The following is a 14,844-nucleotide window of genomic DNA, read 5'->3' as shown; positions in this document are numbered from 1 at the left end:
ATGTACTAGTTATATACTAATATATTCATGCTGATGAAGGTGGATAGTCCTTTAAATGCACAGAATCACTGACTAGTTGAGGTTGGAAGGGACCTCTGGAAATCATCCAGTCCAACCCCCTGCTCCAGCAGGGACACCCAGAGCACAGGGCACAGGGTGGCAGCCAGGCGGGTTTGGAAGATCTCCAGATAAGGAGACTCCACAACCTCCTGTCTCCATACTAGAGAAGCTTTATCAGTAAAGGGAAGCCAAAGGGATGTCGCTAGATCATTACACCTGGGTAATTCCAATCACACTACCTGGAACCTTGTCAGTTCCGAAGGCAGAGACACTAACACCATGATCATGAGTCTTCTCTCAGACTCATGATTTTTTTTTTTTCTACTGAATTACCTCTCCTTGGTTCTAAGGAAGAAGACCAAAATACAATGTGACTGCCATATACGGGTGCGTAAATTGGCATTATTGCTGCTGACCTTACTAGCTAGCTAGCAGTCTTAGTTCTACCTTTGCAGCAGTGTCCAAGTTCAGTGGARCTTGTATAACAAAGGAGTTTCTCCAGCTTTCCACAAACATTTCAATACAGAATACAAAAACAAGCAAACAAAAACACCACAGATTACAGCAATTCTAATATTGTAGGAAAAGATGCCCGTTACCCCAAGTCAAGCTGAATCATTCATAGGTATCAACAACGAGATGCAGGCAGGACCGACCGCATCTACACTTCATCTTCTGTGTTTGGCTTTCCCATGCAGCTGCACGTGGAGGACTGCACGTGCTAGTCCTGTTCCCCCTCTGAAAGACAACTCCAGATACTGCTCTTTTTAACAAATGCACCACAGGTTCCCACAAAGTGGCTTCCAAGCAGCCTTGAATCTGCCCCTCCTTCCTAATTTTGTTTTCCCACTGTTGGAATTTTTTTTTTTTTTTTGTGTGTGTGTATCACTTTTCACTAAGAAAGAAATGCAGATTTAGCAGCGGAGGAGGATGAATAAAACTCAGCACTTGGCATCAAGAGTTTTAAAAGGCAGGCAACTCTTGCACGCTCACAACTATTATCAGCGTGTTTCTAACTGCGGGAACAAGGGTACAAAAATATCGCAAGGTTTTTTATTCTCCCCACCGCTGCGAGCGGTCACCTGCGAGCAATGAAACCGGATACCGGCTCCTGTGTTTTGCCTGGGCGATATTTATCAGCTCTTTCCCTGGCGCGAAGACACGAGGCGCTGCGGGGCACCGCGGCGGGGGCGAGCCCGGGCGCCCCGTTACTCCGGAGAGGGAGGAAGAGCGGCGGCCGTTACCCGCGCGGGCGGCCGTTACCCGCGCGGGCGGCCGTTACCCGCGCGGGGCGGCCGTTGCGGGACGGCCGTTACCCGCCGCCCTCAGGGCCGCCCCGCCTGTCCGGTGCCTCGGGGACACCCCCCTCGCCTCAGCKCCGCAGCGGTGCCCCGGGGGACACCCTCCCGCCTCAGCTCCGCAGCGGTGCCCCGGGGACACCCTCCCGCCTCAGCTCCGCCCCGGGGACGGAGGGTTTGAGGTGCGCGCGGCGGCTGCGAAGAGGAGGGGCACGGCGCTCCCGCCGCCCCGGGCTGAGGAGCGGTGCGGCACGCGGGGCAGGCAGCGCCGCCCGCTCTCCCTCCCTCCTTCTGTCTCCTCCGGCGGGCGGGCGGGCTGGAGGCGGTGGCGGCCGCCAGRGAGTGCCCCGCTTCCACCAGGGAGTGCTCCGCCGCCGAGGAGTGCCCCGCTGCCACCAGGGAGAGCCCCGGTGCCGCCGCCCGCCTCTGTGTGCCTCCTCCTGCGGCGAGCACCGCTCCCGCGCGCCCTCCCCCTGCAACCTGCCGTGCAGCCCTACCGCGGGTGGGGGGTAGGGGGGAGCGGCTTTCGGTGTGCAGATTGACAGCCCGCTCTGCCCAATCGCGGCGTGACGGGGGCTCCTCTGCGGATGCTCATTGGCCGCGCGGGGGGCAGGGGCGGGCGGCCCATGGGGCGCCTCTGGGCGGCGGGCGCGCCCCCCGGCAGAGCGCACCGTGCGTGCGGGCTGAGCGGTGGGCGCTCGCCGGCCGCAGCAGGAGCAGCGCGGAGCAGCGGCCGCTCCCGGCGCTTCGCCACGCTCCCTCCCGTCGACGGGGATCATGCGGGCTCTCCCCGCCGCGCTGCGGCTGCTGCCCGGCTTGTTGCTGCTGCTGGCCGGCTGCGCGGGGGCGCAGCCGCCGCCGGGCAGCGCCGCCGCTTCGCCGTGGTGGCCGGAGCTGGCGCCCATCGTGGTGGCGAACCGCGGGCTGCGGGTGCCCCTGGGCCGCTCCGCCTGGCTGGACCCCGCGCGCGACCTGGTGCTGCGCGTGCAGCCGGGGGACCGCTGCCACCTCACCGTGCTGGACGAGGACCCGCTGTGGCAGCGGCCGGGCCGCCTCAGCCCGCGGCGCTTCCCGTGCGAGTTCGGCGCGGGCGAGGTGCGCTACTCGCACCTGGGCGGCCGCAGCCCCGCGCGCGACCGCGTGCGCCTCCAGCTGCGCTACGACTCGCCGAGCCGCGCCGTGCTGCTGCCCCTGGTGCTGGACGTGGAGGTGCTCTTCACGCAGCTGGAGATCGTCACGCGCAACGTGCCGCTCAGCGTGGAGCGCCTKCGCGGCACCAGCAACCCGCTGGACGCCCGCAGCCTGGAGTTCGCCTTCGAGCCGGGCCGGCAGCGCTGCCGYGTGGGCCTGCTGCCGGCGCTGGCCGGGCTGCCGCGCTACGGGGAGATCCTCAACTACCCGGGCACGGCCGGGCGGGAGCTGGCGGGCGACGGCAGCCCYGTGCCCGCCGCGCTCTGGGACTGCGAGGAGTTCCTGCGGCTGGGCCTGCGCTACCGGCACACGGCGGCCGGCGGCTCCCCCAACCGCGACCTGGTGCCGCTGGTGGCCGAGCTGCGCGAGGCAGCGGGCGACGGGGCGCTGCTCAAGCGCGAGTTCTTCCAGGTGCTGGTGCGGATCCGCGCCGGCGCGGAGAACGCGGCTCCCAAGCCCAGCTTTCTGGCCATGCTYATGATGGAGGTGGACCAGTTTGTCCTCACTGCCGTCACGCCCGACATGTTGGCGGCCGAGGATGCGGAGTCGCCGCCAGACTTGCTGCTCTTCAACATCACGTCGCCCTTCGGCCCTGGCCAGGGCTAYATGGTCAGCACGGATGACCGGAGCCTGCCCGTTTCCTCCTTCAGCCAGCAGGACGTGCGGGAGCTGCGCATCGCCTACCAGCCRCCTGCCGAGGACTCAGATCGAGAGCGACTCTTTGAGCTGGAGCTGGAGGTGTTGGACCCTGAGGGTGCTGCCTCGGAGCCCTTTGCCTTTGTGATTGTGGTGAAGCCCATGAACACCCTGGCGCCTGTGGTGACCCGCAACACCGGCCTTGTGCTCTATGAGGGGCAGTCGCGGCCTCTCTCGGGCCCCGGTCCCAGCCCCAGCCTGGTTATCAGTGATGAGGATGACCTGGAGCAGGTGAAGGTGAGCGTGGTGGCAGGGCTCAGGCATGGCCACCTCACCCTGCTGGAGGATACACCATCGTCTGCTGTCCCTCGTAAACACTTCACAGTGGCCGAGCTGGCAGCCGGCCGGGTCATTTACCAGCATGATGGCAGTGAGTCTCCTCTCAGTGACAACCTAGTGCTGCGAGTGGAGGATGGTGGCTCCCGCCACCGTGTTGAGTTTCTTTTCCCCATTACCCTAATACCTACTGATGACCAGCCACCGCTACTCAATGCGAACACGGGGCTGGTTGTGGCGGAGGGTGAAACGGTGCCCATCAGCGCCCGTGCTCTTAGTGCTACTGACATAGACTCGCTGGATGCTGTCCTGCTCTTCACAGTGGAGTCTGGCCCTACCGCAGGGCAGCTCCTCCTCCGTCAAGCCCAGCCACCTCCTGACTGGGAGAAGGAGGAGGAAGAAGATCAGGCTTTYTCCTGGAGGAGAGTGCCAGGTTTAGCGGGGAGCTCCCTAGTCTATGAAAAGCCGGTGAGGGAATGGCTGCAGCAGGACATTGTGGAAGGGCGACTCTATTACCACCACTTGGGGCCTCACAGCCCCGGACCTGGGGTTGTGTTGGACCAGTTCATCTTTAGGGTACAGGATGACAATGATCCACCCAACCGCTCTGGGCCACAGACTTTTGTGATCCGAGTACACCCCATAGACCGACTGGCCCCAGAGCTGCATAGCAGCAGCAGCCTGCACTTAATTGTTGCAGAACAGCAGGTGACCCCACTGCGGAGGAAGAACTTGTGCTACACAGACCAGGATTCAGGGGACCGTGAGCTGCGCTACAGAATAATCCAGCCCCCCACGGACACTAACCATCCTCCGGATGTACTCGGAGCCCGCCTTGGATCCCTCGTGCTGACTGAGGATCACTCTGTGGAAGTGTCCCACTTCACGCAGGCCCAGATCAACCACCACAAGATCTCCTATCGTCCTCCACAGGAGGAATTGGGGGTGGCCCCTCACTTGGTTCAGTTCCAGTATCAGGTGGAGGATGCAGCTGGCAATGCAGCTGAAGGGACTTTTACCATTTACCTGCAGCCTGTGGATAACCAGCCTCCTGAAATCACTAATACTGGCTTTACTGTGCCTGAGGGAGGCAGCCATGTGCTTAGTCAGGCTGAGTTGGATGCCAGTGACACAGATACTGAACTTGCCCATCTCCGCTTCATTCTGACCCAGGCTCCTCGGTATGGCCAGTTGCAGCTCTCTGGGTATGGTTTGATTCTGGGGGCTGCCTTTGGCCTGGAGGATATCAGGCAAGGGAGGGTGGTCTATGTGCACAGCGGAGCAGAGACCAACAGTGATACTTGCAGTCTGGATGTGAGTGATGGGGTTCACGTTGTGCCCATCACATTGAAAATGAACGTGCAGCCTGTTGATGATGARGTTCCTACCTTACGGTTGCCCCCAGGCACTGTTGGTTCCTACCTGGATGTGCTGGAGAATGGTGCTGCTGAAATCACTGCTAACGTCATCCAGGGCACAGATGAGGATACAGATGACTTAATGTTGACTTTCATCGTAGAGGATTCTCCTCAGCATGGGGACATCTTGGTCCAAGGGGTGCCTGCGGAGAGGTTTTCCCAGAGAGATCTACTGGATGGGGCTGTGGTATATGCTCATACTGGTGGTGAAATAGGCCTTCTGCCCAAAGAGGATGCTTTCAATCTTACCTTGTCTGACCTGTCAGAGCAGTGGAGCATCAGAGGCAATGTTGTTCAAGGAGTCTCTGTCTTGGTGACTATTCTCCCTGTTGACAATCAAGCTCCAGAGATTTTTGTGGGGGAGCAGTTCATGGTAACGGAAGGTGACAAACAGGTCATTACGCCTGCTCACCTGAGGGCTGACGATGTGGATACTCCCTATGATGATATACTCTGCACCATTGTTGCTCAGCCCGCATCTGGATATATAGAGAACATTTCTCCAGCCCCAGGCTCTGAAAGGTCCAGAGCAGGTACAGCTATAAGTGCGTTTACCTTGAAAGACCTCCGCCAAGGGCATATTTTTTACGTTCAAAGCATCCATAGGGGTGTGGAGCCTGTTGAAGACAGATTCCATTTCCGCTGTTCTGATGGCATTAACTTTTCCCAGAGGCACCACTTCCCCRTTGTCATTATTCCATCCAATGATGAACAGCCTGAAATCTTTATGCGTGAGTTTGTTGTGATGGAAGGCATGAGCCTCGTTATTGATACCCCTATCCTCAGTGCAGTTGATGGGGACGTTCCTGCCGATACCTTAATGTTCACAATCACCAGGTTTCCCAGACATGGCCACATTGTGAACCAGCTGGTCAATGGAACTGTCCTGGTGGAGAGCTTCTCAGTGGATCAGATAATGGAGAGCTCCAGCATACTTTATGAACATGACGACTCCGAGACAAAGGAGGATGTTTTTGAGGTGAAACTCACAGATGGTAAATACAGTGTATTGAAAAGGATCTTCATCATGGTTATTCCTGTAGATGATGAGACACCCAGAATGGCCATCAATGATGGTTTGGAGATTGAAATAGGAGAAACTAGAACTATTCATAACAGAATATTGAAGGCTACTGACTTAGACTCTGAAGACAAAACCTTGACATACATTATAAGATACGGACCAGGACATGGCCTCTTACAGAGAATAAAGCCTTCAGGAGGAGTTGAGAATGTAACCGTGGGGATGAATTTCACTCAAGACGAGGTGGATAGAAACTTAATTCAGTATATGCATTYTGGACGAGAAGGAATTCGTGATCTCATCAAATTTGATGTGACAGATGGAATAAATCCTCTCATTGATCGCTACTTTTATGTGACTATAAATAGCATTGATATTGTCTTCCCAGATGTAATCAGCAAAGGGGTTTCCTTGAAGGAAGGAGGTAAGGTAACCCTTACAACCGATTTGCTTAGCACGAGTGACTTGAATAGTCCAGATGAGAACTTAGTTTTCACCATTACCAGAGCACCTGTTCGTGGTCATCTTGAATGTACAGATCAACCYGGGATGCCCATCTCCACTTTCACTCAGCTTTTGTTAGCAGGTAATAAAATTTACTACATTCACACTTCAGAAGATGAGGTGAAAATGGACAGCTTTGAGTTCAAGGTGACTGATGGCTATAACCCTGTTTTTCGTACTTTCAGAATTTCAATTAGTGATGTGGACAATAAGAAACCTGTGGTCACAGTACATAAGCTGGTGGTGAGTGAAAATGAAAACAAACTGATAACCCCTTTTGAACTGACAGTAGAAGACAGAGATACACCTGATGCATTTCTAAAGTTTATCATCACACAAGTACCAGTTCATGGTCAAATCATGTTCAATAACTCCAAACCAGTCACCACCTTCACGAAACAAGATCTGAATGAAAATCTAATCAGCTACAAGCATGATGGCACAGAATCAGTTGAGGATAGTTTCTCTTTCACTGTTACAGATGGCACTCAYACTGATTTCTATGTCTTTCCCAACACTGTGTTTGAGACGAGGAAACCTCAGACTATGAAGATTCAGATAATGGCCGTGGACAACAATGTACCTCAGATCGTAATAAACAAGGGGGCACCAACCCTCCGTATTCTGGCTACAGGTCACACAGGGTTTCTGATCACCAACAAGGTACTCAAAGTAGAAGACAGAGACAGTTCACATGTTGCTCTCAAGATCAGAATCACAGAGGGTCCTCGCCATGGCTTCCTGATCCACCTGGGGAAAGGCAACCATAGCATCAGCCAGTTCACACAAGGTATTGCAATACTACATGCTTGCTTTAGGTCACTGGAAACATTCTTGGTCATGTTACACTCCTTAACAAGTGATGGGAGAACATTTCCAAAATGCAAATTTATCAAAAAAGATTTTGTTTTAATTCTCTTTATGTAGGTACATGTTGTGTTTACAGTTGCATAGACAGGAAAGAGGGTCCATTGGATAAACAGAGTAATGAAACATCTTTGCTTTGGGAGTTTACAGACCAAAGAACTTGGAGRCCATTGCTTGTGTTGAGGAATTAGCGATGCAAATGCAGGTAACCAAATTGGGCTGTGCAGATCTTTAGAGGCTGACGGTTTTCTTTAAAAAGCTTTATTTAGAAAATGCTGCAGGAGTGGCCATGCTATTATTAACTAATGATCATGCCATGCCTAGAATATCAGTTGCTATACGGTCTGAGTGTACTTAGCCTTAAAAGCAAAATCATTTCCCAAGCAGAGGGTGGTAATATATCATGGCTGCATTTGTTGCCTTAATTACACMAGTCTTAACCACAAAGTGTTTGTGGTAAATTAAGTAATGTAAATGTTTCAAAATTATGTCAGTGATACTTAGTTTTTACATGGAAGTAAAATASTGGGTGGTATAAATAGGATGAGAACCACATGTGCTCTATACACCGAAATACAGCCTTAAAAAAGGCTATGCAGGAACTTTCTTTAACTGAAAGGAGAGCATTAGCTATTCTCCAGAGAAATTTCCGTGTTGCTTTGTAATGAGTTAACAGCTGGTTAATTAAAAGTGAAATGAGGTTTCTTGGAGCCTGCTGCAGCTGTGSAGTGTGCAGGCAGCACAGCTGCATGGAGAATCAAAAGGAAAGAGGAATGGGCAGCCGGGGCTAGGTAGGTGGTAGGGGTGGACAGGGGTCGGCTGTGTTTCACTGCACAGAACCCACGCTGGTAGGTGACCCCTGTTATGGTCTTGGCTGTAGTGATGTTTTTGTCAGAGACATGAGATGTTGTGAATTGACCTGAAGAACTTTTGAATGGTGGGTATGCCCTAGGTGTTGCTYTGTTAGTGATGCACTAAGGAAAAGAAAGGGAGGATGAGGAAGGGCCAAACAATGTTTAAGCTTTGATCAACAGCCTCTAAATATAAAGCCTCAGTAATGAGCTGCTAGCTGTATTATGAGTGTCACTGAAGGGTACATGAGAAACAAAAGAGAATGGGGGTGAGTGAATAAATAATGATTTCTTTCTCAGAAGATATTTTCTTCTTGCACTGGAGAACACAAAATTACTGAATGTTCTTTGAAAATTGACCACAGCACAGCATAGTGATAATGATGAGCCCATGCCTCTTTGGGGTACTCAGGATAGGTAAATCCCACCCCCTTTTATGCCATGTGGCCAGGTGTGTTTCTGTCAGATGACCAGGTGCTTTCTGGTCTGTGACAACCCTGCCACATGGATAGAAACCTCCACAGCTGGTGATAGAGCATTCTGGTCATATGAGGACCAGAACAGGAATGTACAGGCTCTTGGGAAGTGGTCTAGGCAGGATAAACCTCCAGGTTTTGTGGCAGGCTAGGCCTAAGTGACAGGCAGAGCTGGTATCCCAAATTTCCTGGGAGCTGATCTTTACACCATGTTGCTTGCTCTGTCTCCATGACTTTGCATGGGAGGCACTTGGCCGTGTCCCAGAAGACTGGGACTTGGAGAGGATTTGTGCAAAATAAGGCCAAGAAGCTGTGCATAATTCATGTCATAAACTTTGAGAAGCCTAATATGGACCTTTGCAGCAACTACTTTCATATTAGGCCTAGTAATTCTGTAATTAATTTTATCTTATTATTACAAAATTTTTGTAATTGTAAGGTTGTGTTGAACTGAGGAGTGTTTTTAAGAAATACACACTATTCTAGTATTTCTTCTTTGACCTCTGTAAACAAATATTCCTGAGCATCTCTTATACCTATCTGTGTTCTCTCTGTTCTACTGCCTGAAGGCTTTTTAAAATGCTTTATATTTTAGAAAACAAACACAGAGAACTGTTCTGTGAGAGCTGCTGAAGTACTTGAGGGAGAAGGTGATTGGAAAGGCTGTGTGAAAGGCAGAAAACACTAGGCCCAAATGTGGATAATACATCTGTTAAGGGCAGGGAAGGGGAAGTTATTGGTGGTCACATAGCTAGGGAGTCAGAGTCATGGGTGAAAGGGTGCTCTCTTTTTCTTTCTCCTCAGATGCCCTCTTCTCTGTAGCTGTTTTGGGTATGGGAGAGGTTGTGAGTGGCAGAAAGACACAAATTCTTGGCGGGACCTCGAAGGCTGCAGTTTTACAAAGTAATGTGAGATGCTGAGGTCTTATGTAGACCAAGCAGTACACTCAGAACTCTGCCTGGGGTTATCTGTTGTTCCTTGTAGCCCACTCTAATTAATATGAAAAACGTTGTCAAATTTGAAGTAGTGAATTCATACATAGTTTTATGCTCATGCTGAACTGAAACAGTGATCTAATGGATCACTGTAGAGCAAGCTCTTACTAAAATACTGAATATATTTTGAATTTATTGACAAATGTGGGTCCTGATGGAGCTTATAAAGCATCTTCACAATCTTTTAAAGAATTATTTTATAATTTAGGTTGGAGAGGATGTCTGGAAGTCATTGGGTTTAACTGCTGGGCCAGCTGGGCTGAATCTGAAGTCAGATCAAGGTCATACACAGTTGAGTTTTGAGAGTTACCAGTAGTGTGGGATCTTTCCTACTGTTCTTCCACCTCATGTCCCCATTCCTAGTATTTGGGCCATCTTTGTGTGAACAGATAGACTGACTGCATTGAATTGAGGTAACATGGATTGAAAAAAGAGTCATTGTGTGAGCAGACTGCCTGATCTGATTACCTACAACTGAAAGAGGGGGCAGAGAGAATGTTTGACAAACAGCCTTGTCCTTTATGTTCAAGATTGCTTTTCAGTATCTTATCAAGTGCTAGAAAGGAAATTAGCCCAGCTCACAAGATGAACTGAAAGGCTCCAGTCAAAGCGTGGCTGTGCAGAATGCAGTATGTACAGGAGATTTGTTCCCTCTTGYGTATCTTGTTCAGGCACAATCAGTATTGGGATCTCTGAACAGTATACATCAAATACTTCTGCCAGAAGTACTGTAGGTAATCTCTAGCTCATGGACTTAACTATTGTTCAAAAGGTTTATTAGAGTGTAGCACAATTAAGTCCTCGGTATTTTTTTTTAAGTGTCCATACTCTTCAAATATCTGGTGCTGCGTATTACACATGAAAACCACATTTTCAATTCATTATTGCTTCTTTGTGCTATATATTCAAAATGTAGTGGTAGTAAATAGAGAGAGGAAAAAAAAGAGAAACACTTGCCACATTGTAATTTGTAGTTTCTAGTGTTGCCCTAGTATAAAAATACATACAAAGGAAAATATATAGGTATAGCTGTACTGCACTCATCTCTGCAAGTCACGGATGGAATTTGTTCATAGTAAATATTCCTTAAGATTAGATAATTTGTTTCTTAAAAAAAGGAGAAAAATCTACTGATGGCCAAGTCTTTCACATTTAAAATTCAGTGGTATATAACAAGTAGTTATTTGGTGTTTGGATAGTGTTTTGAGTTAACCAAGTGTGATGAAGTTGCTGAGTGTTATTTTGGGAGTCTCCAGTCTCATGTGGTCAGGTTTGTGAATATGGACCAGGCTGCATCCCATGGCTTTGCAGGGGTGCTGAGAGGCTGGAAAAAAGGAGAAGGGATAGGGGAGAGTAAGAATCTGCTTTGGCAATAAAAGAGCTTAATTAAAGTCTTGGTGGTCAGTGTGTTCCCTGAGGCCAAAGATACAAAACTGGCTATTCCAGCCAAATATCTAACACTTGGTGAACCAAGATTTTACTCAGACTTCGTTCCTGACAGTGGGTTTCATCTTCCTTTTCTGGCAAGTGCTTTCAGAGAGATGAGTGAATTATGTTTTCTAGTGCACTTAAAGACTATATTTATAGGAGGATAAAGAAGATTTTAGCAGCCAAATCTATTTTGCATAGTTTTGCATGCAAAGCTGTGTCCTAATATAGTGTGGGTATTTTTTTGTTGTTGTTGTTGTAATAGGAGAAATCTGCAGGATTTCTAATGGCAGGAGAATTGCAATGTCTCCATGAATGCTTAGCAGGCATTGCAGTTACACAGTAATGAATTGAGCTTGAGAGTGAGTAAGAATTAATATAGCTACCATAGACTTAATCAACTATGGCAGGAAAGTGTAAAATCCTCTAAACATGCTCTGATCTTCTAATGGTCATGTTCTAATGAACAGAGGAAAAAAAAAAAAAAAAAAAAAGAAAGAAAAAATGTCATTCTTTTGTGATTCTTTTGATTAAAAATAAGTTTTTTGGATGACAGGTGGCTTTTTTTCATGGGGTGGTCCTTCAAACATTGACTCAAGTGCTTACCTTTATATATGTGGAACCATTGATTTTGATAAGGCCACTCACATGGGCAAAGCTAAATACTTGTGTAAGTGTTTGCAGGAAGAAAGATTTATTTGCTGCACTGGCATAAAAAGGTATTTGTTTGCATCCTCTTTACAGCCCTATTAATTTTTGATCTTTAACTTTCTTTCAAATGTTATAGAAGAGATTCTTTAGTGACACAGACCTACTGATAATGTTCTTTACTTGTTTGCCCCAGATGTCTGGCTACTTTTGCCACTGTAGATTTTGAGGAGTTCTAATAAAAGAGGTTTTGGCTTCTTTTTACTAATGTACCAGCCCTTACATGGGAGGAGATTTTCTGTAGTATTTGAATTCCACTTCAATGGAATTTCCCCAATTTTTCTTKAAGAATAAATAAAATAATTTGCCCCATGCAGTTTAAAGCATCRGAAATGGATTTTTACCATTTTACCAACATAAAAACAAGATACACAAACTTAAAAACAAGAGAAACGAGAGGAAACAAGAGACCACATCATTGATAAGCATTTATTTACCTTTTGCGTGTTTTCTTTAAAGAAATTGATGATTCAAAAATACAAATTGAAACTTGTGTTGCAGAAGTCAGGTGTGTGTCTGCTTTAATAGCATCTCTCAGGGCTCTTAAAGCAGAGAGCCTCGCTGTAGTGTGTGAGCACTGCTTAGGATGCCACAGACGTGCAGCTTGTAGGCCAGCTCCTTTGCAAAGATGCTCACAGGAATGATGGTCTGGTGGAGAGGGCCCTTTTGCAATTTAAGAGATAGTTATCTCCTTACTACAGAATGTGTAGATATATCTAAGACTACTTTAAATAAGCTAGGTCACATGCCAAAAGTAATCTAGCTGTAGGAGCAGAGGGACTATGTGGACTAATTTTTCATACCTCTTGAATGGAAGGTAGAATCAATGGAGAAAATACCATGTTTTTTTATCTCATTGCAGACAAAGATTGTGACCTCTGACAAGTCCCTTGGGGTTGAAGGCTTCATACTTCATATCAGACAGAGTAGATATCTTGCCCAGAGTCTTTCCCTAGTTAATACAGATGGATTAGCCTTTTTAGAGTGCAATTGGTCTGGCTTATTTTAGACATCCACTTTAGGATGAAATAGGCACAGATTTCTCTAATCAAATCAGTCCCTCTCTGAGTCCTATTTTGTTCACTAACAATGTTCACTAATATTGTTCCTGTTTTATTTCACTTTAGAAAATATTCTTTCATATTCTGCTTTGCGGAAACTCTTTTGTAATGTTGGTTTGAGTGTCTTAGATAATTGGTTACTTTAGTATTGAGTGTGCCATAGTATCTAGATTTTTTTTTTTTTGTCTCACAACAGAATGGAATATGGCTATTGTTTTTCTTTAACATATTAATGTATTAGAAGGTAATTTGATAAAAATATAAGTGCATTCTTTATTTGTTCCATTTTATTTGCCTGTTTGTATGTATAGGAAAGGTGTGGAATGTAATAAATTCATAGCAACATTTTCTTTGGTAAATACCATGCAACTCACTGGGCATCCTCAGGGAGCCTGGAACAGGCTACAGTAATTGTCAGGATGAAGGACAGCAGCTGAGTCAGTGCCTCAGTGAAGATAGTTCTGTTTAAGAAAATCTTAAAGATTTTCTTTAAGAAGAAGAATGTGAAGTAGCTCTCACTGTTGAATCTATATTCTTGCCTTTCCTTTAGGTTCTTTTTATCATTACATTCAAGAAGAGGTTGCTAGGGAGGGCAATGAATGATATTTGTTAAACTTTGAACTCTACTAAACTGAAATTCTTGAGCTGTGATGGAGAATCTTGACTGCTCCATTTTGAAACTATGCTATTCGAGACAAGTATTTTTTTTATGTATACCAGTAGTTTCTTAGCTGTGATATTTAAAGTAAAATGTATTTTCTCTTTGTTTTTTTTTCCAGCTGATATTGATGATATGAAAATATGCTACGTTTTACGAGCAGGTGACAATGCCACCAGTGACATTTTTCATTTTATGGTTGAAGATAGTGGTGAGTACTCATAAGAATTTTGCTTTTGTAGTTCTTGAAAGAGAAAAATTGTAAGTATGCTTCAGGAGCCTAAAAGCACTGAATTTGATTAAGGGGAATCCATGTTAACTACTGGACTACAGATTTGATTTTTTTTTTCTTTAGAATATTGTGAACTGTATTTCTGGTGACTATAAATTGAAGTTTTGAAGAAGTATCTCTCTGTAAAAAAATGTTTAACCTACTCTCACAGATGCCTGGGCTTTGCAGTTTTACCTATGTCTTCCTCACCCAGAGACTATACACATTAGTATCTGTAAACATAGTTTGATGAAGCTTTCCATATTTGGATATGCAGTTATAGTTGCTTGCCTTTTTTACAAGGTCCATATATAAGGCTGCTTTTCCTATATCCATCTGGGCTCACTGTATTTGGCATACTTGGCAAAGTCTAAACTGCTTCTATTTCTGACAGACCAGTGGGGATTTTTTTATATTAAAGATCTTCATTGGGTGACTGATGAATTTTTCTCACTGTTAATATTTTGGAGGGTTGTGGAAGATGCAAGAGAAAGATCTTTAATATCTCATTTAAATACATGCCACATAGCTTTAAGAGTAACTGATGATGAGATTTATTAGTTAGTGAACTTACTGGTTGATGTAATAATATTGTTCTCAGGAAAAAGTACTTCAGGCCAGCTAGTTAACAGCTCTTGTAGACTCAGCTTACATTTTTTCACAAGAAGTGCAGCTAACTTTAGTATTACACTCARTGCATATGGATACATCCTATAGCTTATAGATTGCACAATTATTCATTGCTGCAAGAGGAGACTGTGCCTCTAGAGAGCTTTGAAAATGTGTTTGGAAATCTGTGCTAACTCAGAATAGTAGTGAAATAAGTTTGTAACATAGTCTGTTTTTCTTTAAATATCTTAACTGAAACAGGTTAGAGAAATTGAAAGCTAAGTAAGGATAATGGAACAAAGACAGAAGTACCTTTCTTGTAATACTATCATCTTTTTCATGACAAATGTGAACACATGGTGACATTGCAGATGATTTTAAAGTTGTTCTTTAGTAGGTGAATAAATGCTCAACCTTGATGTTTCAAAGATTCATGTCAGAGGAGCAATTCAA

At 46.7% G+C, this 14,844-nt stretch overlaps 1 protein-coding gene across 1 annotated transcript in view; it reads left to right on the top strand.

Moving 5' to 3' along the window:
- Window positions 1-2,135: 2,135 nt before the first annotated feature.
- Window positions 2,136-14,844, top strand: part of FREM2 (FRAS1 related extracellular matrix protein 2) — a 115,855-nt gene continuing 103,146 nt past the window's right edge. The window contains exons 1-2 of the mRNA XM_026053334.1: window positions 2,136-7,257; window positions 13,633-13,722. Of these exons, the coding sequence (XP_025909119.1) occupies window positions 2,136-7,257; window positions 13,633-13,722 (5,212 nt within the window). The remainder of the gene's footprint in view (window positions 7,258-13,632; window positions 13,723-14,844) is intronic.

The sequence above is a fragment of the Nothoprocta perdicaria genome, unplaced genomic scaffold (genome assembly GCF_003342845.1).
Source record: "Nothoprocta perdicaria isolate Ctin4 unplaced genomic scaffold, notPer1 scaffold_98, whole genome shotgun sequence".
Lineage (NCBI taxonomy): Eukaryota > Metazoa > Chordata > Aves > Tinamiformes > Tinamidae > Nothoprocta > Nothoprocta perdicaria.
Note: the sequence above shows the minus strand (reverse complement) of the source record. Positions and strands in the feature narration are given on the sequence as shown.